Source organism: Macrobrachium rosenbergii, chromosome 9 (genome assembly GCF_040412425.1).
Source record: "Macrobrachium rosenbergii isolate ZJJX-2024 chromosome 9, ASM4041242v1, whole genome shotgun sequence".
Lineage (NCBI taxonomy): Eukaryota > Metazoa > Arthropoda > Malacostraca > Decapoda > Palaemonidae > Macrobrachium > Macrobrachium rosenbergii.
Window position 1 is genome coordinate 16,213,100 of NC_089749.1, and position 22,329 is coordinate 16,235,428.

The window sequence follows — 22,329 nt, forward strand, 5'->3', positions numbered from 1 at the left end:
CTTATATTTCTCGCTTGTTTGTTTGTCCAACTTGAAAAGTTTAGCTGTGTAAGGAAATATAATAATAATAATAATAATAATAATAATATTATTATTATTATTATTATTATTATTATTATTATTATTATTATTATTATTATTGTTGTTACTGTAACTTCATTCTAAAAGGGGATATTTATATGGAATTTGGAGATGCCTTTTGAGAAAAAATTATTATACTGTAATGGGAAATAGCAAATCAGCAATACTTTATGCAGTACTGTACTTTATGGTTTAAAAATATGCATTTGTGATACGTTACATATTATATTGTTCTTGGAAATTGCCTTATGTAAACATTTGCTCAATTGTGCTTTCTATCCATCAGTGTTGATGAAGCAGTAATGATAATTTGAATAAAAATGGTGTTCCAAGTCACAGAAGGTAATGTTAAAAAAAACCAAAAATATTCTGTTTTAATGATTTTTTCATCTCCAAAGCTGGAACATAATAGAACTAGGGTACCTAATGGTCGTATTTTTATTTTGGAATTAATTGTGATTGTAAATTGTTTCATTGAAAGAGAGAGAGAGAGAGAGAGAGAATTGTCATGTTATTCACTTTTCATTTTTAATTCACAGGTACAGATGGATAAAGAACGGCAAAGATTTTGACTGGCAGACATATGACAACCGAATCTCTCAGCAACCTGGCAGAGGTACTCTTGTTATCACTTCGCCCAGGGATGAAGATCTTGGTATGTATCAAGAGATTTGTTAGTGGTTCATTGTTTCTTGCTTATCATCTCCTTTTTGTTTCCTATTTCTTGATTAAACATATGTCAAGAATCAAGATTGTTTTTTGACATATAAAGCAAATTACTGTAGGTTTTATTCCTCAGAGCTAGAATAAGCATTTAGTTGGAGGCAAAGTACTGTACTAATTATTTTGTGTAATTTCCATGCTTTTTTGTCCTTTGACCAACCTTGGTAGTTTTATGAAATTACTGTTAACCTGAATACCTTCATTGAACTTGGACGCCTTAATTAGCTGTCTTGCTCTTTTGCTTGTTATTTCATATTTTAACATTTGATGATAGATGGAATACCAGGTCTTTGGTCTTTGCTGTGACATTTGGAATTTTACAAAGTGCAAATATTGTATGTATTCTCATTTGGTGCTTTGACATTTTGTACAATTGAAAGTACTGTCCTGTTTTTGTCCACTGATTTTTAAGTTTCAGTATTTGGCCTTTGTGTTTAACTATGTAGGTAGAAAACAGTTTTCATGATAAGGATGTCTTTTCTATTGCAGATATATTTTTCAGTTTTCCATTTGTCTCATGATGCATATATTGTATTTAGAAGGGCAGATACTTTACATATTGTGTAGCACTTTTGTGTGGAATTGACAACATGGTTGAGACAGGTAATCACTGATAGTCCTTACACTTCACAGGTCAGTACCAGTGCTTTGCCACAAATGAGATGGGAACTGCCACTTCAAATTCTGTGTTCGTAAGAAAGTCTGAACTCAACAACTTCAAGAATGAAGATCCTGTGACAATACAAGTCAGTGAGGGAGAACCAGCCCAGCTTAAGTGCCAGCCCCCAGATGGTTATCCCAAACCCTATGTATATTGGATGATCCAGGTAAGAATACTTTTGTGTTCATTCAATAAAATTAGGTACAAGATAAATGAAATTCTTTTCTTTTTAGTTGCCAAAGTAAAGACTGAGCATGGTGCTAGACTGCATTTATACCTTAAGGGAAAGAAATCTTTTCTGTATAGGTTTTCATCCAAAAAAGATTATGGGTAAAGAAAACAATTAAAAAAGGTTTTCATAGGTATTACTGGAGTCATGCTTTAGCAACTGAAAAAAAGGCTGAAATCTCAAAGACTGAAATGGTTTGGATATGTGATGAGAAGGGATGAGCAACAGAGAGCCTTAATATCAGTGGATATGAAAGTAGCAGGGAAAGACAAGTAGAAAGGTATGGCATTCAATGAAAAAGGCTTTTATGAAGACCTACACCAGATAGGAATTCTGGTAGAAAGTCTACAAGAAAAAAGAGTGTGAAGAAAACTCATTTCACATCTGACCCCAAAGAGGGAACATTTGATAGAAAGGGAGTATAATGTTGTCCAGAACTTACTATATTTGGAATGAGTAGTACTTCATGAAGTTTTGGGAACGGAGTGAGAAGCTTCTCTTTTTTTATTTTAATCTTATTTGAACATCAAGAAAAATTCTAAATACTCTAGTAAAAATTATGCAAAAATCTAACAAAGGCAGCTACATAGTTTTATTTAAAATGGAAAATATAAGATCATTTAGGCCTTTTGGCCATTCGACCTAATTTCAAAATACATATCCTCAACTAGATGTTGTTTTTATCTGGTGACAGGGGTGAAAGTAGCTATATGGCCTACAGTAAAAGTTGGAAAACTACAAACCCTTATGCTTTAACAGGCTATAGTAGCTAGCTTTGAATGGAGGAGGTGCATACAAGCAGAAAAAAAAATATTGAATGGCCTTTTATGTCTCTGGACACTTGTATTTGGCCCAGTCTGCTTGTTCAAGTTGTATATTGAAGGCAATTTAATTTTCTTTGCAGGATGACAGAGGTGCTTTACGCAGCATTAATTCTTCAAGAATGACAGTAGATCCAGAAGGCTCACTGTTTTTCAGCAACGTCACTCGGTTTGATGAGTCAAATGATTTTACTTACGCTTGTTCAGCAACTTCTACATTCCGTAATGAGTACAAGTTAGGCAACAGAGTGTACCTCCGTGTATATCAGAGTGGAAGCACAGCAGTCCAAACAAAGAATGAGCCACAACAACAGTATGTTTCTCGTAAAAATACTGTTATACTGAAAGGGAAGACTCTACAGCTATGGTGCATCTTCAGTGGCACGTAAGTCATTGCTCATCGTTTTTAATACTGTAGTATTATAGATGGTAAACTTTAGTATAAATTTAATTGTACTGCAGCTCTGCATATGCTTACAATCTTTTTAATGTTATCGTGCTGACATCAAGAGCTTTATGTTTTACGAGGTCTGGTATTCTTCATATTTTTTGCAGACCGCTTCCTGAAATGCGATGGAAAAAGAGTAACAATTCGGTTGCTGTTAGTTTACCCATTGAGCGGGTGGACTATGAAAATTATGGAAAGACGTTGGTCATTCGATATGTTGACTTTGAGGATGAAGGACAATATGAGTGTGAAGCCAGTAATGGAGTAGGAGTAGCCAAGTCTTATTCCATGAATGTTAAAGTTGAAGGTAATTAGAAATTTTTCCATGAAAATTTACTGATGGATGTTAAGACTCAGTGTACTTACTTCAAGATATGGAATGAGAATTTACAGATATTGTAAGCATTACAGTATGGAAGTTGCAGTTTTATAAACCATGTTTATATTTTCAGCCATTCCCTACTTTGAAAGAGAACCAGAAGTAGAAAATAAAGCAGAAGGTGAGACTGCTGTGTTCTATTGTGAAGCTGGTGGACGACCTCCACCAAAGCAGACCTGGATATATAATGGTATGCCCATCACATCCGCCCCAAAGAATCCCCGTCGAATTGTGGAACCAAACAAAATCACTATTTATAACTTGACCAAAGAAGATACTGGAAATTATGGCTGCAATGCTACGAATGATCATGGCTATGTCTACAAAGATGTCTATGTCAATGTGCTGGGTAAGTTTTCTGCTGTAGTCATGTAAAAAAATTTTCATTATTATTTGACTTTATTTTAGCTGAGAATGTGTTTTTAATGACAGTGATCTTGAAGCAGTCAGAATATTTTCTGAGAATACTCGTGAGCATTTTCTGCCTTTGGGCACAATGATAAGTAAATAGGGATGTTTCTTGTAAATCTTGTTTACTATTGCCAGTTGTACGTAGTTTTATGTGGCTATATATGTGGCGTCAGATTTCATTCGTGAATATTTATGAAGTGAAGTGTTTTCTTAAAATGAGATTTTTCCAGGCTACTGTATTATAGTGTACAGCATAGTATTTTTAAGTGCTTCTCAGTGTATGATTTGCCATAGGTAAATCATTGCAGGAATGTTCAAGTACAAGATAATCTTTTACTATGGTTGGGTTAATTTAAATAGTTGCTGTGTAGTTCGTGATCTGGAAGTTTTGTACTTCCCATAAAAATTTTTGCTCTTTATTGAGAAGCATGATTCCGCCCTCTTTTATGTGAAATAAATCTGTGGTGTATTACAAGATCCATGTGTTTTTTCCAGCATTGCCTCCTGAGATTCGTGTTCCTCCAAGTGACGTGAGCTCTGTCGATGGCAAAGAGGTAAACATGACGTGCCGTGTCTTTGGAGCGCCAAAGCCTCGAATCACTTGGATCAGGGATGGTCACGAGCTAACAGGTGGACGTTACCAAGTAACTGATGCTGGAGACCTTGTCATTAAGTGAGTTGCTTTAGTTTAGTTTCAGTAAGATCTGTAATGCCTGAAAATAGCTTACGGTTACTGTACTATTTACTGTATTTTGTGCAATTATCATTTCTTATCTGGGGTATTATTTACAGGAGTGGTAGACTTTGTTTTAATTTTAAATTTTACAAATCATTATTGCCTATTTTTATTTAAATTTTTTTAGTCTCTGTTTAATGTTGTCCTTTTATTCAAAATGTGCTATTTATTTTGAAGGTACAGTATGTCTTTCATATTCGGATTTTAATAGATTTTTTAACACTTGATAATTGCTTGTACTGTGACAGTTTTTTGTATGCTTTTTCTCTTTTATTCTTTCACTTATCTGATTTTGTCATTGTTAATCTTTGTGCATTGGAGTTTATCCATCATATTTTATCCTAAGGTTTAGTTAGGATAAAGCTCTAACAAAATTTTGAAATTTTCTGTTCTTTTATATATTAATTTGGTTTTTGCCAAATAGAAGTCTGTGTGATCAAAACCATATTTGATTATGGTTTTTGTCAGTTGGATTTATCATTGTTTGTTAGTAACGTGCCAATTTTCTGTATCTTTTCAGAGATGTAACCTTTACTGATGCTGGTAATTATATTTGCTTTGCTGAGAATAAGTTTGGCAAACAGGAAGCTGAAGGCTCATTGGTTGTCAAAAAGCGCACAGAGATCACTGAAAAACCAGAAGATTATGAAGTTGCAGCTGGACAAACAGCCACATTTAGGTATTAAATGAAATATTATTATTAAGACATGCTGCTTGAAATTAGTACAGTATCATGAAATAATGAATTTGATAATTTGGATGTCATGAATGACTGATAAATAGATTACGTAGTACATTCAAATGTTTTTGTAAAAAAATAAATTACTCATGCATGGAACTTTTCTGCCTAGATTTTTCTAGACTAAGATGTTACACTTTTATCCAGAGTACACTATATGCTCATGTGTGACATTTACAGGTGTAATGCAGTTACGGATAGTGATTTAGAGCTGAGCATCGAGTGGTTGACTGATGGTAAAAATATTGATTTTGAGCAAGAACCTCGTTTTGTACAACAGTCCGATTCTTCTTTAAGTATTACCAAGACCACCGAACTTGATTCTGGCGTTTACACATGTGTTGCCTCAACAGAGCTGGATGAAGTTACTGCCTCAGCTACGCTTATTGTCCAAGGTAAAGTGAATAGTTTTTATACATAAGTTGCAATGCCCACTGAGTGTATGAATATTCCATTAAGCAATGTAGGCTTTCTGTGATATATTTTCCCCAAATTTGAACTAGTCAGTGAATTTGACTTAGAGATGAGGAATTTAATTATTTATAGTAGTATTAGCTTGAGACTAACTCCAGACACTTATAATATGACCTCTTGTGGTCAGTTGTCAATCATTTAGAATTACACTTAGCATTTTTCAATAGACATATTTTGTGTGAAGATGTCATGGTCATTGTGATTTGTCTGGATTCCAATAACTGTCAATTATGTCACTTAGTGAAGTATTGAAGCTTACAAAAGCTTTTTGCTTGAATCTAAAAATTATGTCTGAACTAAAGAGTATGTGTTAGTAGTTATTCTTGTCTCTGCAAAACAACCTTTTTAACATTTTAATGTGTACTAATCTTTCTTTTGCAACTTTTCAATTTTTTATAGATGTCCCCAACCCACCAGTACTATTACCAGTTGCTTGCAATGACCGGGATGCAAGTGTTGAGTGGCAACCCATGGGTGATAATAGAGCTCCTATTTTGGGCTACATTATCCAGTTTAATACTAGTTTCACACCGGATACCTGGGAAAATGCATTCGATTCTGTTCCTGCTACAAGTACACAATTCAATGTAAGTTACCAACTCTTCAGTGAAATTTCATTCAAGTTGTCATGGTTTTTATGCTGATGATATTGATATTGATGATGTTTGCATGTCAGTTTTGTCTTCTACACTCTTTTTTATTGCTTAACATATTAATGGCTTTCTGACTGTTTTCAGATCAATTTGAGCCCCTGGGCTAATTACACCTTTAGAGTCATTGCTCGAAACAAGATTGGGCCTTCCTTACCATCAGATCACTCAGCAATGTGCACAACTCCTCAAGATGTTCCTTACAAAAATCCAGATGGCGTAGAGGGCAAGGGTTCAACCCCTCAAAACTTGGTTATAAAGTGGTCGGTAAGTTATAAGGTTTTGCTGGTGGGTAGTTTTTAAGGATCATTTTTGCTCTGTGGTAGGATGTGTGCGTATACTATACTGTACATACATTTTTTTAAAAATATTTGGCATGGTATCTATTAATGCAAAATGGTCAAAACTGTTAACATCAATTTTCTATTTCAGCCCATGCCAGAAATTGATCATAACGGTCCTGGTTTCAAGTACAGAGTTTATTACAAGCGTGGAGACATAGATAATGCACAGTGGCAGACCTATGAAGTTACCGACTGGGAGCAAGATCATTTTGTTGTACCCAACCAGCCCACATTCAAACCTTACCGGATTAAAGTGGAAGCCCACAATGAAAAGGGACAGGCTCACGTTGCAGCTCCTGAATATGAGGGATGGTCTGGAGAAGATGGTAAGACTTTAAGGATAGATTTATATAACAGTACTTTCTTATTACTTTGTTTAGGATATATTACTGTATATATTGTAGTGAAGGGCTTGGGTTTATTTTGGGTTTTCCTGAAAGAGAGCTTGAATGTAGCTAAGTATAGAGGCTGACACCTGACTCCATTAACTTTGTATCCTGTTCATTTAGCATAGTGTAAGAGAAATGACAAAAGGTGTGTTAGATTATCACAGTTTAGTTTGTTCAGTACAGTTTATATAATATATGAGTATACAGTAAACCCCCTGTATTAGCAGTCTCACCTATTCGTGGATTCCTCTGCGGAATGTTTATACACATTATTCGTGGAAAATTCGCCCATTCGCGGTATTTTTGTCTGAGAAATATTCACTAATTACTGTATTTTCATATCATTTTCATGACTAAATGCACTTTTTGTGATAAAACTATTAAAATACTCAGGTATAAGCATTTTTAGTTTTTTTTTGTGTTTGAACTATCAAAATAGGCAGTTCTAAGTGTTTTTAGAGGGGTTTTAAGTATTCGCAGTTTTTACCTATTCAAGGGGGGGATGTGGTATGCATCCCCCACGAATACGGGGGGGTTTATGTAGTATCTCAGCAAAATCACAATGGATATATGATAAATACCAGTTATAGATTATGCTTGTGATGAAGTCTTGCCAAAGGACATATGAGAGGAAGTTACTGCACTAAATAGACCATCATGCCTCTTAGTTTAATATCACAGCCTCCTAGCTTGCTCTATCCATGTTTGCAATACCTGATAGCAGATGTTGTTCATTATCTAGCAAAAGCCTGCAATAGAATTTATCTAAAGGTTTTCATGTATGTGAAAAGTAGTCCCTGTGGAATTTAGTTGACGTTTCATCAATTTTGTAGTAAGTGTATTGGTTTACAAAAATTTTTATTGTATTCTTCTTCGTTGCAGTACCAAATGAAGCGCCAACAAACTTGACATTGGTAGAGCTAAGAGATGCAACTACTGCTCTGCTGTCCTGGAACCCTGTATCACCTGAGTCTGTACGAGGACATTTCAAAGGCTACAAGGTAGTTTCCTGTTTTTTTTTTTCATATTTTGGAACACCCAACTTCAAACATCATGAAATGATTACTATTTGAAGCTTGTATGAAAGTATTTTATTGGGAACAAAACAAGCTCTGTTAAATGCATGATGAATAATATGTACATGTATGGGGTATTGCAAAGTCTTCAGCATTATTGAAATATGTTTTTAAAAGAATTAATTTTTTCATAAAAAGCTCTTGCATATTAGTCCATTTCTTAAATCTGAAACTGTCCCAAATGTGCCAGTCTTTCCAAAAGAAAATTGTAGTCAGTCAGTAGTACTGCATATACATAAGCAGATCTTGTGGTTTCAAACAGCCAGCAGAGTAAAAATTTTTTGTGTCAGATCCCAGAACTGTAAAAGTATAACAAAGTGAAGTCAAAATGAAAAATGCCAGCCCCTTGGAGCACTGTTGTAGATGCAAGGAGAATGGTTTTACTGGGTACCCCAAACCTTGGAATCTCCCCATACATGCACAGTATTACTAGCCAAATTCTGTTTTTTCCAAGAGGACTGAAGTGTCAGGGACCATTTTGGATGCAAGATATTGGATATAGTTTTAAGTATAATAGGTTTGCTGTGAAACAAAGTTGTAAAGGATAATGGAAGGTGGAGTAGTTCTTATGATCATGGTTGTTGTGAGAACAATATGAACAATTTCTTAAGTCTAGCACGCATATCATTTTTCAGATTCAAACTTGGACTGAAAATGAGAGTGAGGAAAAGGCTCGTGACATCATAGTGGAAAACAACAATGAACCAAGGGCTCTGGTTACTTCCTTTGTTCCCTTCACAAGGAACTTTGTTAGAGTGTTGGTATTCAATGGTGCTTATGATGGGCCTCCAAGTGAGTCGCTGAGTTTCGTGACCCCAGAAGGAAGTAAGTAATTTATTGTAATATTTTATTGTGTAATTATTGTTAATGGTATAACTGTATTTCCCTAACACTCTCTCTTTTTCTTCTGAGGCAGGACTTGATAAATTCAGCAGGTATTTTTATTTGCTTCCAAGGATCTTTTGTAGCAAAGTGATAAGAGCACAACAATCATAAATTTTGTTGTTGTCAGTCGTGTGGACTATAAAGGGTGTGACCTGCAGGTAAATAGAAATGGATTAAAAATCCTCAAGAGATTAGAGATGAACTCTCTCTCTCAGGAAAAGATACTGCTAATTTGATTCTCTTTAACCAATGGGTACAATATTAGCACTATGCACACATCTTTGAAAGAAAAAAAACAAACGAATTTTGTTGTTGTCAGTCGTGTGGACTATAAAGGGTGTGACCAGCAGGTAAACAGAAATGGATTAACATTCCTCGAGAGATTAAAGAGACGAATTTTGTTTTGAAGGTATGTCAGTGTAGCATTAGTAAATATCTTCTGAAGCAAAAAAAATTCTTTTGTTGCTGAAGAATCACTAAACCAACAATTTTGCACTCAAAGTAATAAGAAGGAATTCATTTTACTCTTCATGTAATCAGTAAAATACATATACTGTACTATCAAAAACTGCATACTCTGTTCAAAACACACGTACTTACGTCACTTATCGTCAGCTTGACATGAGCAAAACGTTCTTTCTCAGACAGAATACAGTTAAAACCAGATTGGCTGGCTGGTTACCATGGTGAACTGTTAGTCAGTGACAGCCCTCTACTTTTGTTCCAGTCATATATGCAGTCTCAAATTGTGTGTAGTATGGCACCAACTTTGAACGTTGCCATGATTTTACTGCTGTTGGAAATAATTACTCAATAATTTGATTTATATAATTATTTCTTCATGAAAACAAGCATTTAACAATAATTTTATCTTTAATATAGTGGTATGAAAAATCCCACTCAGTGACATGCCTAATCTCATAAGGTAGGCCTACGTCATCACTCGTGAATCATATTCCTGGACCGTCCTCAGATGTACGACTGCAAATTGATTACGACGTTAGTGACAATAAAGAACAACCCTCTCTAAGATTGATATGATGAAATGTAGTTTATAGTCTTACTTATTTAAAATTCTCAAGTTGAATTCTAGTTATTTTGATTATGTATATTTTTGTGTTTTACAGCATGTTTTTGTTGAAAATAAAATGTGTCAGTGAACATAGTCTTAATTACGTATCCCACTGTTTTATTTTTGATCTTAATTATCTCATATTCATTTAACAGTATATTAATATAAATAATAATAAACTATAATGAATAAATAAACTTTAATGAAAAAACATAAAAAAAATGTTTTTGCTCCAATAGTGGTGCTTGATTATGCTCTTGACCCCACAGTTCAGAAATCCAAAAAATTCCAAAAACCAAAACACATCTGGCCCCAAGGATTTTGGATGAAGGATTCTGTGTGCTTATTAGTAGACTGCCATTTATGTTAAATTATGCAGAATTACAATTGAAATCTATTTTCTTTTTAAAGTGCTAATTGAACAAAGTGACAAATATTAATGATAAATTTACTTTGCTAACAGAGCCTGGACCTGTAGACTCACTTGATGCTATACCAATGGGGTCATCAGCATTCTTCTTAATTTGGAAGAAACCAAAGCAGCCCAATGGTATTTTGACTGGATATCATATTTACTACCAAGAAGTTGATGGAACAAACACTGGGATTACTTCAGAACGTGATCCCCCAATCAGGGATCCTTTAGTTACGAGGGCTAAATTGGCTTCCCTTCAGCCAGGAACAAAGTACAGAATTACCATTCGTGCTGCAACTGAGGTTGGTGCAAGCCTTTTTCTCTCACAGTTGTTTCATAGACTTGATTTCCCATTTTACAGGTATATTTAGTGGGTATATACTCAGGTAAACAGGGGAAGTTACGTACTATTTGATTATAACCTTCTGAAGATATGTTTTTCATGTTTATTTTGGATAAAGTATACATCTCTGATATTTTTCAGATGGGTCAAGGTTTTCCATACTACATTGAACGTACAACTCGTTCTACTGGAGCCGATCCTCCAGGCAAGCCATCTTTCATATGGCAACATATAAGCACCAAAACTGGAATACCAGCAATCAAGATCACATGGATTCCCAACACTGAGACTAACCCAGGATCACACTTTTACGTCAAATACAAGTGAGTTCTCCATCTGGACAGGTCAAAGTTTTGTTACATTCACAATAAAAGAAACAATTTGATGAAATAAAACCGCACTCTGCAAAGTTTTATTACTTTTACTTATCTTTCAGGTTGTACGGAGAAAGCATGTTCCAGGAGACAAAGCCAGAGTTGTATCAGGATTTCACTGTTCTTGAAGGCCTAGAGGAAAACCAGACTTACCAAGTGTGTGTTGTTGCTGTGGATGGAGAGTTTTCTACAGAATCTGATATTGAAGAAATTGACACCAGGACATCAGTTGGGGTAAGTGCATTTTATGGTGGCCAACCCCTATGGGAGTTAAGTGTTTTAATTCAGTGGTATGGTTGAACCAAGTAATTAGTAGTAGTACATAGTAATATATAAGCAAAAAACATGAAACAGTAGTGTCTTTCTCCTGAATTTCATATCTTGTTACATTCAGTGCTTTAGATACTTCACCTCTTCTCATTTCAGTTCAGAAATTTCCATACATCCACTTTTTATTTTTGTCTGTTACTTCTTCCAAGGTTATGGTTTTGGTTTGGTTTGTGTGTCCGTTAGTTCAATTACAGGAAAAATAATGAGCAGGTTTTGAAAATTTTAATTTTTAAGACACACTATATTCAGGGAACAGTTGTTTAGATTTTGGTATGAACCAGTGTGCATGTCAGTCCTGGAATTTCACATTTTCTTAACTTTCATTGTGATTCATATGCTTTTAACAATTTCTTGCTTTTATGAGAAAGTGTGACACATTATTTTCAGATTAGTGCTAAGTGCATCAGAGGTATTTTGTGATCACTGATTGTCCAGTAGAATTGTTATGTGTTTGTATTTTGAGTCAACTCCACTTTTCTTCACTGTCTGAACATTTACATTTTATTCATGAATGAGACTCAAACAGGAAGGAAACCACAGAACTGTGATGTTGGAGTGCTCATTCCACCTTGGTTTTATTTCGCCCCAGTCTTGTAATAAGAAATCAAGTAGCATTTTCTAGGCTAACAGCCTTTTTTTTTCCAGTAGAGCTGTAAATGTTCAATTTTGAGCAATTAGTATTGGGATTTGTTAAAACACTTATAAATTCCAAATCATTGTGCGGTTCAAGGATTCCTAACTTATTCGCCCTTGCTTGTGATTGTTTCCAGATGTTCATTACAGCTCACTTGGATAGATGGTATTTTGTATAGTATATTGTTAATTTTTCCCTCTTGAATCCTTTTTATTTCCACACTCACAATCCAATGCCATCATAGTACCTTACACCACATTAGGTGAACTCTTTTAGTACTTCTTATGGTACTAATATTTTTGTTGAAAATTTATTAATGTCTTGTTACTTTAAATTTTGATAATACATAGCCTTGTATTGTTTCTTCTCTGCTAATATCTTTGAGTTACAGCTCTTGTGCTTTTACTTTTCTATTAAAAGAACATGTTTCTCTTTCTCTCTTTAAACTTCTCATCTGTTTCTCTTTCTCTCCTTAAACTTTTCATCTTTAACACTCTGAGAGAGCTCAGTAAGATGAGCTGTGTTTCACCTTGATTTCCCATGAAGGGACTGTTATTGCTGTTGCAACCAGTAGCCATTTATTCTGACATGGTTCTTCTAGGGATAGGAACTTTCATTCATACCCGAGGAGAAAATTACCTGAGGTTGCATTTATAGTCTTGCTGATTTCTGGCCCCTTTGTTTATAGGTTGGGGACCATCCAAGTACAACTACCTAGAACTAACCCTCAAAACTCTTGGCTCTATGCAGTTGCTTTAAGTGAAGTTGTCTACAGTCTTTTAACCCTTTTCCAACTCCATTTTTTCTCATTTCATAACTATAGAGATTGGCTTTTTGTTCCTGAAATATGTATAGCTTCTCTTAGTAAATACCTCCCGACCTATAAAATTTGAGTGGCCAACATAATTGAACAAGATGAAGCTCTTGTCTGGATCTGCTTGTTTTACTTGGTGGGATCCTGACATATTGATGAAGCATTCATCCATTTTAAGATTAATGAGTTGTGACAAACAATTGTAACTACTTTTTTTTGATATTAAGAAATATTTGTAATTAATTTTTCAGTTTTTTTATGTACATAACACAAATGTCATCAGAGCAGTGAATTGTGAACTGGAATTATGCTACCTAATAATACTAACGCACAAATAGTCAGGTTATCCTATTTAAAAAAATGAGGTGCTCTATTTTAGAAGTTGGTTTCAGTTACTCTGCAACCTTTGTCATGTCAACTTAATCACTGTAGTCTGATTTTCTGCTTCTTTTTCTTGGGTATATAGGATTATTCATTTTCCAAAATGTTTCTCTTCCAGTCTGCCATATATAAGGGGCCAACCAACAGCATTGCCACTCGAGGATGGTTTATTGGAATGATGCTTGCTATTGCATTCTTGTTGCTGATCCTCATCATCGTATGTATTGTCAAGCGCAACCGAGGTGGCAAGTATGCTGTCCATGAACGTGAGGCTGCACATGGCCGTACCGATTTTAACGAGGAACAGGGATTCCCTGAGTTTGCTCAGCCGTAAGTTTGTTTTGCTCTTTAGTTGTTTATGTGATTAATAAAAAAATAATTTTTTCTTAACATAATTTAGTACATAAAACTCCTCATGTTGAGCCAAGACAGGTGCTGTACTTGATGAGGTATCTACAGTACTTGTCATTCTACTTGGTTCTTTTTTTGTCCATAAGTAGCTAGTATTCAGGAATAAGTCATGTCATGTTTTCTAAATGTTTTCAGTCTTGATGGTGCAAAGCGTGATAGCTTGGGAAGTGATGTTAAAAACCCAATTGAATCGGATACAGACTCTATGGCTGAGTATGGTGATGGTGATACAGGTTAGTAATAATTTAGTTTACTAGTATTTTGTGACTTTCAGCCCTCTAGTTCACAAGTGCAGTGTCTTTTGATTGAATTTTGACTAGTGTGTGTGTCTTTTCATTGGGATGTCCATGATGAAAAGGCTGTCCTAACTTAGTCCTGCATATTGTACCACAGCTTGTTGGAGTCTGTTTTAATCCCCAGTAAACATCTTGATGTGATTAATAGTTCAGTTGTATTGTGCATGGCTTGTTTGTAGTAACATCCTTTGTGTTTATGTTTCTTGACTTTTTTCCTTACTTTCAATTTCATAATTTTGTTGGAAATTACAATATGAAATAAGACAACTGGAATATTTTGGACATTATGGGAAATGGTTTTTTTGCCGATAATCTTTTGTTTGGATTGTTATACCGATATCCCATAGGAATTGTCTTCTTCAACTACAAAGCAAGTAGTTGCCCTTATTAAACACCCCATTAGAGTTGTAGACTTAAAGAAGTGAAGATTTTATATGTTGAAACATTTTACTAATATCTGTTGTGGTAAATAACCCCATATGTTCCAATTACAGAACTTTGATAGAATTTATTCTCCAGCCTTTTAGGGATTTTGAAAAATTTCAGTAACATATTTCAGGTATGAGTAACTTGCTTACATCAGTAAACATTGCAAATTTGTCAGATCAGCTGACAGTTGTCAGTCCTGCTTGCAATTAGAAAAATGGAATTGGCAGAATTTTTTATTTCTATTTGTACTTGCAAAAATATTTTACTTTAATTAATGACAAAGTATGCGAGCAGTTATTATTACACATCCATGCTACCTTTATTTGATGAGCAAATACTGACATTGCAAGTACTCATTTTGACCATCTTGAATGTACACTGACCACAGTGTTGAGCATCATTTGTTTATTGTCAAGGCTACTGACTTGAATGCTCAATGACATTTGAAATTAATGTATTTGAAATAATTGTTCATAACCAAAAGGTGAATTTTGCGCCCAGTGGTTGAATTTTATTATTACTGTATATAGCAAGAATCTTAATTTTGTTCAGTGTGGTACAGGCTTGTTTTGTCCAGAGGTCCCCAAATTCTCAATCTGGCTTAGATGGATTTCACATACATGTACAATATTTGTTGACAAGGTATGGGATCAAGTAATACAATAGGGGATTAAACAAATTTAGAAATAGCTGCAATTACTATGATAGATCATGTATATAATCCTATTGGTGATTATATATCATTGATACCCATTATAATCAATAAATGGCAGAATATATGGAATAATGAACCTGATCATAACAAATTTAAACATTTCAATGCCCAGTGTTGGAATATGGAATTCATCATATCAAAAGGAACTACACACACAAGCAGTTTTGACTTGTCTTAGATCAGTCATTCTTGTTTGACCAGTGGATACTTGATGAATAGCCCACATATCCAGTCCCCATATGTAAAGAATGAAAAGTAACACTAAAACACCTAACAGTTAGACATTTTGTGAAGTTTTGGAAACAAATCAGTTCAAGAAATTTTGTCAGAATCTCTCCATCATTTTTAGTTCACCTATATTTTGCATACCAGAGATATTGCAGATTATCACCTGCTAGATCATTATTTACAACCTTGATAAATATCTAATTGATGTAGAATTTTAAACTTTAGTAAAGAAGTTTGTGCTTAATTTTATGTCCTTTAAAGGGTGTACGGCGAGGTCAGGGATTAATTTTGAGTGACGGGGTGTTCAAACTTCTGCAGGTGTTACCTCTTGCATACAAAATTTCAATTGAATTGGATGAAAACTTTTTAACGAATATTTTTCTTTTAAACATAACATTTTTTGTTTTTTTAAAGTACATCTCCTTCATTATTTATCATTCAATTTAAAAACAAAAGTTAGTAATATGTGATGTATGCTATTTTAAAAATATTTTAAAAAGTGCAATAAAAAAATACCATAAAATTATATATTAAATCTTGGTAAAAAAAAAATTTTTATTTATAAATTTGCCGATGTGTTCTCTCACTATCTTTGTCCATTCATTTTTTGGGTTGAATGTAAAAAATGCAGTTAGTTTTGCTAACCATTTATTTGCTTTTATTTAAAGTTTCTTGGAAAAAGCCTACTTGGCACTTGTTCCCTCTCTTTTATAAAGAGATATTTATTCCCTCTAAAAAAACACTTATCACTTAAGAAAATAGTTTATCATATATTATTTTGTTTTATAATGCCACTAATTTTTATGTCCTTGATGTTCTTTGCTTTCTTGAATGATATCTTGAACTTGCTGCAATGATATCATGTTCCAATCTTTATGACCGTGCTATCACCAATTTATTGAGTCCCTTAAGTCACTCCTAAACATAACTGTTTGTTGTTAATCAGATTTTCTTTTTCAAGGCCATAATGAAAATTTAATCCTCTTTCCAGAACGTAGTTTATGCATTCTTCCTTGAGCACTGGATATGGAGTGCCACTAAAAAGTGCCCTGATCTGGCTTTATAGTTCCCTTAGCTTTGGGCACCAGCAGCTTCAATATCTCCAGAAGCTACGAGGGAAATGCTTTCCTTTCTCCTCATCATCAGATAACAAAACTGCAGTGCTTATGATATAATATTTGCAAGGGAATAATAGATTTCCAAGGCTAAACTTGGCATTTTACCCAATATTAAACTATTAAAAGATAAGATGAAGCCTAAACTTTTTCTGGCATGTTGGTAATATATATATACACAATTGACGCCAAAAGTCCGAGGAAGTGTTGCTTAACAAATTTATAATGTAGTCTGGGAAAGCGTTGCCATCTCTATCAGGTTGTCAAGAATGAATGCAAAATGAAATTTAACCAGACCTTTAACACTTGCTGAAATTGGCCCCTTTAAACCGTTTAAAAGGCTGGAAAAGAGATCTGTGGAAATGGAACAATTTTGGATATCACATTAGATTTTCACAATGATATTTAACAATTTAATGTGTCTCAATCTAAAACTGATCTGGCATAGTAGCTGGGCATTGAAAATTTCTTTTCTAGAAATGCACTGGGGAAAAAAATATTAAGCTAATGAAGCCTGTGTGGGCTTTTAAGGTGGTTGTCCAGGAGGTATGTTATACTGAAGAGAATGGAACTCATGAAAAGCAGTCCAGCTGAAATGGGAAAAAATGGAAGGTTCCTGTTATACTAAGACATGCTCATGAAAAGCAGTCCTGAAATATATCATGCTTTATCAGGCAGCCGTATTTCTTCTCAAGTAAGCTACTGTGCAGAGAATGGATTTCATATTCTCCCATTAGTGGGATGAAAACAGTGCTTGGTAAATGATTATTCAGTGGAGTGTTGTTTTTGATATGGTGTGTAAAAAAAATCCCCTTGTTGTTCTGCAAATAGAATTCTTTCTTTAATTACAGTTTTCTTCATTTTTTTTTAACTAACTAAACAAAGACAACATTGAGGGACTGATTGTCTCCCTTTATAAGTTTAATTAGTCAGTGACTGATGAAGAATAACCATTTAATCCAGGATTGAGAAATGTTTCTAATTTATTATTTTGTCATTGAAGCTGAGTTAGTATAAAATATTTGATTAACAGACTGTTTTTCTTGATAACACTTATTCTTTGACAATAAAATAAGCATGTTTTGAAGATTGTGATAAATTTTAATGGTTCCATACCATTTTGTTGGCAAAGCTGAAGTAGTTTCTGATGCTGAAAAGTAATGTTTTATCAGTGTAATTTTACTAACACCTTCAAAGTCACTTCTGGTCAGTATGCTAATTATGTCGAAACATCAGGAAAATACTGTATGTTGACATGAGAATTTGAAGTTTGCACTATAGTTTGAAACCCTGTGTTGTTGTTATCAATAGTGAGATTAATCACTCAGTGCATTTCATTATCTCCTCCACTTTTCTATTATGTGCACCAAACTTGCTAGAAAAATACTTTTCTTTCATGCAAGATTATCTTATTTTTGATTGTTGTAGGGCACTTTCTGTTGGCATTCAACTTTTTTGGTGTGACATCCAAAGTTGCAACTCACTGGTAATTGTACAAATAACCTTTAGTTGTATTTCAAACATTTATTTGTTGGACAAGAATACATTTTGTATTCCAAGAAACACAGTTGCAACATTGTGCTGTAAACCAAAGTAGGTATCATTGCAAATAGAATGCCTATGTAGAGCAATTCAGTATGTCACCTTCGAGTGCATAGTGCTTGTGTATATAAACTTTGCTCATAGCTTGAATATTGGGCCCTCTCAGGAGCAGGTATGGCTGAAGATGGTTCCTTCATTGGTCAGTACGGCCGGAAGAAAGGCGAAACAACATCCAATGCATTTGCTACCCTAGTTTGATGATGTTAAAGTGTACCTGCATTGTTACATGTAAGCTTATTTAATATTTCTGTTTTCTTGAATTTCCAAAGGTAAATATATTTTACATATTCATTTTTGATTGTTATACACTGTTAAAAATAGATTTCCATTAGTGTCAGTTGTAGGATACATTTATCTTGAGAAGATTTATTTTACCAGAAAATCCTAATAGTTAAAACTGGAATACTACTTGCAGGAAGGTTCACAGAAGATGGCTCATTTATTGGCCAATATGGAGGTGCAACTGGAAAGAGGAAGCCAACTGCAGAGGACAAGTCTCCATCAGCTGTTGCCACCTTTGTTTAAAACCCGTTGGCAACCTTGCTTGTCTCTGAGCAGCCTATCCGTGCCCATAATTTAGACTTACTGCTTATGATTGTCCATTTGGCATATTACTAATTGAAATTTTGTGTATAGAAAAGGGAATTTATTTGAATGATCATGTAGTGTGTGATTTCCTCATGATAAGCAGGTTTGGAGATAAAGATAGAATTTAATGAAGCATGGTTATGGTGATGCTTGCAGAGAAGATGGAAAAGGGTTAGTATATATCTTGAAGTGATAGTAGACTGAAGAAAACAATGCTATGATGCCTCATTGCATTGAGTAAATTATGAAAGAATAGATTCATTTAGACTTGGGGGCTTTTTCCAGAGAGAAGACTTCAGTGATATAGTGTAATAACCAATCAGTGAAATTTAAGCTAAGAGACACTTATAAAGAAACTGGACCATCCAAGTTCCTTAGTGATACAAGTTTTCCTTGAATATCCCCCCTTAGAGTAGTGTATGTATGTGGCCTTTGCTAAAGGCTTAAGAGATTTTTCTAAATCATAATGTATACATGTGAATTAAGAATGTTTTAATTTTTTTATTTATTTTTATTGGGGAATATACTGTGAAATTAGGTTTTGTTAATATTTTCTAGGTATCTTGTGCCAAAATGGCCACAGAAAGGACAGTTTTGCAATTCAGTTCTTATATATTTTGAAATTGTGAATATAGCTGTACTATATACAATTAACCAATAATTTTTTTAAATGCGTGAAAGTCCAAAGAAGTGTTTCAGTGGTTCTTGTGATTGAGACAGAGACTCTTTTAACATACAGTGAACCATCTGCCCACCCTTTGTGCTGATCAAAGTGTAAATTGAAGAATCTCATTACCTGGGAATGCCCAGTAAATTTTCCCTCACAGTTTAGAGCATTGTTGCAGATTATATATAGTTAACACTAAAAAAAGAAGTGTTCCTGTCAAGGAGAATTTAAAGTAAACATTTCTATATAGTAAACATTTCTATATAGCCTTCTGGCTTTGATGTAAGTGTTGCAATTAAGATGTAAATGTGCCTATTGTCAGCTTCTGAATCACAATCAAGCATTGCTCGTGTTTCTTTCCAGATGCTGTAACTGGGACTGAATGACTTAAAATTTCTTTCATGTAAATGGAAAAATCCCTGGTACTTTTGTACACAGACCTTTATTCCATTGAATGCTAATGCCAGGTACGAAATCATTCTTTGTCCCTCAAAATGCTGATGTGAAACATTGGTGTGAATCTCATCTTAAGGAAATTTTTTGTTTGTCACGCAAAATTAACATGAATTGATTGTACTGTATAGATTAATCTCACAACAGATGCACAAACATTATTGGATTGGGCAAAGCCATGTGAGGCTTGTACAGGATATATTGATTGAGCTGCCCAGGTTATACAGTAATATATTTAATGCTAATTATCATTTCTTTTTTTATTTTAGCACATGTAAAACATTGATGCTCATAAAATAGATTCTTTGACAGGTTGTAATTTGGAATGATTGCTTGTTAAGAAATATACAATGACTACAGTATATAGACATCAGATGTGATATGGTTTAGGTTAAGTAATAAGTGGATTTGTGTATATTATGGTTGAATAATGCTTGGCTGGTGATTTAAAATCTCATCATAATTAATGCAAGTGAATACAAATTTTTTGTCTACTTTACAAACCTAAAGTAGTGGAATTCAACTTTTGAATCATAGGATAAAAGGATAACTTACAAATTGTAGCAAGTTTGTAAGGTTCAAACCTAGCAGAAATTTTAATTAAGTTTTAACATTTGTAACTGAAATGTTAAATTTCAATTGGTGTAACTACATTTTTTTTACTTTTGAGCTATTGTGATTACCTAACATGTGTAAAAGGGAGTAAAGACAGGTGATTTTATTTATAATATAGCAGTGCTGTGTTTGACACTTAACAGACGCAGATGTTAAGGACATTACAAGATGTGTATTTAGTTGTATAGCCTGCTAGGATTCTTCTTTCAGAATGATGAGAGACTTTTTATTCAAATTTGAGTCTATGGACAGTTGCTCAGTTTTGTGCATTATTTTTTTAAAGAATGCTTTTTGCCATGTTAGGTTGACTTGAAATAATTCAGCATTAAAGGGGTGATTGATGCCTTATTCAGCCATGAAATATTCTAGTCCATTCATTAATTATCTTTCCTGTCATATCAGATTGACGTAAAACCCAGAGTCAGTTTTGAACTTGTGGGTAGTGAATAATTTTATTCCCTGTTTATCATTTAAGCTGTCATCATGTTGGCATCAGTGTCAAGGAAAAATAGAGATTTGCCAATGTTGTATTAATGTTTGTTATTTTTATACAAGTGATATTTTGTATTTTTCTTTGTAAGTGCTGATTTTTTTATTGTGTGACAGTTAAGTTCATTATTTAATCCATATGATATATGGCAGTGAAATAAAATGTAGGTTGTGAGCAAAAATATTAATCATGTGGGCATAGTTCCCTACACAAGGTAGTTAATGTCCATTTAGAATTTGAGGAAGTGCCTGATTTTATTATGGTATATTATGTAGAGTTCAGAAAAATTTCACTAGTTCAGAACTAATTTTGAATTTTCTTTCAGCAAAACTGTTTTAATTTGGCTTACCTGAAATCATCATCATTGCACTTTATATACATACCTATGTATACCATATATGTAGGTGGTTCTTTCCATTTGAAGTATTGTAAATGTTCAACATAGTAATGAAAAAGGTAGGAAGTTGTATGAATGCCAGATTAAATGTGGCTGCTGCTGTCTAAAAAAGATGGATGGAGTGTGTAATTGCCTTCTGCATTTGTGTGATATTCATCATGGATTATAAGACTCCTCTGTTTTCCTGAATACTGCAGTGAAAGAGAAAAATTCATTAAGATGGAATTAGAGCCTTGGCAGTGGGTCGTAATCTGTGAGTTCATCATACATTGTAAAACAAAAAGGTTACAGTGATGGATAACACCAGTACAGTTCGATTTAAAATGTCATGAATTCTTAAGCTTTGTCAAAAATTAATTGATGAAATAATTGATGAAATGATACCCATCACTTAACTTTTCTTATGTTTACAATACTGCTGTAATTAGGATCGTCTTACATTATCATCATCTAACTTGCAGATATGTCAAGCTTGTGGATGGAAGTAAAATAAAGTAAATGATTAAATTCTTGCCTTTTTTATAGAAATTCCTGTCCTCACGAGGAAAGTCTGTCCATCATACTTCAATGAAAAGTTAATTAATTTTTTTTTCTTCTAGTTATATGAAATAAATTTTTTCATGTAAACTGTAATATATCAAAATATTTGTCAGCATTGCAATTTTGGTGAACAGCCAATCACTGATGATTTCTTCAACCTAATCTAATGTTAGTAAAACAGAAACCCCCTAAACACAGGAGTTGGTTCCCTTCTGGTTTAACCTTGAAAATTATGTTTAATAGTAAACTCCATTTAATGTACATTTGAACATAAATATGTACCTAAGATGCATTTTTTTAAAATCAACATTACAGCAAAATAATGATAACCTAAACTATTTACAGTAGAACTACAGTACTGTGAAGTAATAAAA

At 33.9% G+C, this 22,329-nt stretch overlaps 1 protein-coding gene across 6 annotated transcripts in view; it reads left to right on the forward strand.

The window, feature by feature from the left end:
- Positions 1-21,922, forward strand: part of Nrg (Neuroglian) — a 350,034-nt gene extending 328,112 nt beyond the window's left edge. For 4 of the 6 annotated variants that reach the window (XM_067108466.1, XM_067108468.1, XM_067108469.1 and 1 more), the window contains 20 exons: positions 621-736; positions 1,438-1,631; positions 2,599-2,900; positions 3,071-3,270; positions 3,416-3,691; positions 4,249-4,426; positions 5,010-5,168; positions 5,409-5,623; positions 6,102-6,289; positions 6,440-6,619; positions 6,785-7,022; positions 7,968-8,086; positions 8,797-8,986; positions 10,582-10,835; positions 11,018-11,199; positions 11,313-11,484; positions 13,528-13,739; positions 13,956-14,053; positions 18,312-18,433; positions 18,621-21,922. In XM_067108466.1, the coding sequence (XP_066964567.1) occupies positions 621-736; positions 1,438-1,631; positions 2,599-2,900; positions 3,071-3,270; positions 3,416-3,691; positions 4,249-4,426; positions 5,010-5,168; positions 5,409-5,623; positions 6,102-6,289; positions 6,440-6,619; positions 6,785-7,022; positions 7,968-8,086; positions 8,797-8,986; positions 10,582-10,835; positions 11,018-11,199; positions 11,313-11,484; positions 13,528-13,739; positions 13,956-14,053; positions 18,312-18,403 (3,565 nt within the window). In that variant the 3' untranslated portion in view covers positions 18,404-18,433; positions 18,621-21,922. The remainder of the gene's footprint in view (positions 1-620; positions 737-1,437; positions 1,632-2,598; positions 2,901-3,070; positions 3,271-3,415; positions 3,692-4,248; positions 4,427-5,009; positions 5,169-5,408; positions 5,624-6,101; positions 6,290-6,439; positions 6,620-6,784; positions 7,023-7,967; positions 8,087-8,796; positions 8,987-10,581; positions 10,836-11,017; positions 11,200-11,312; positions 11,485-13,527; positions 13,740-13,955; positions 14,054-18,311; positions 18,434-18,620) is intronic. The other 2 variants (XM_067108465.1, XM_067108464.1) reach the window with 1 other exon arrangement.
- Positions 21,923-22,329: the final 407 nt, after the last annotated feature.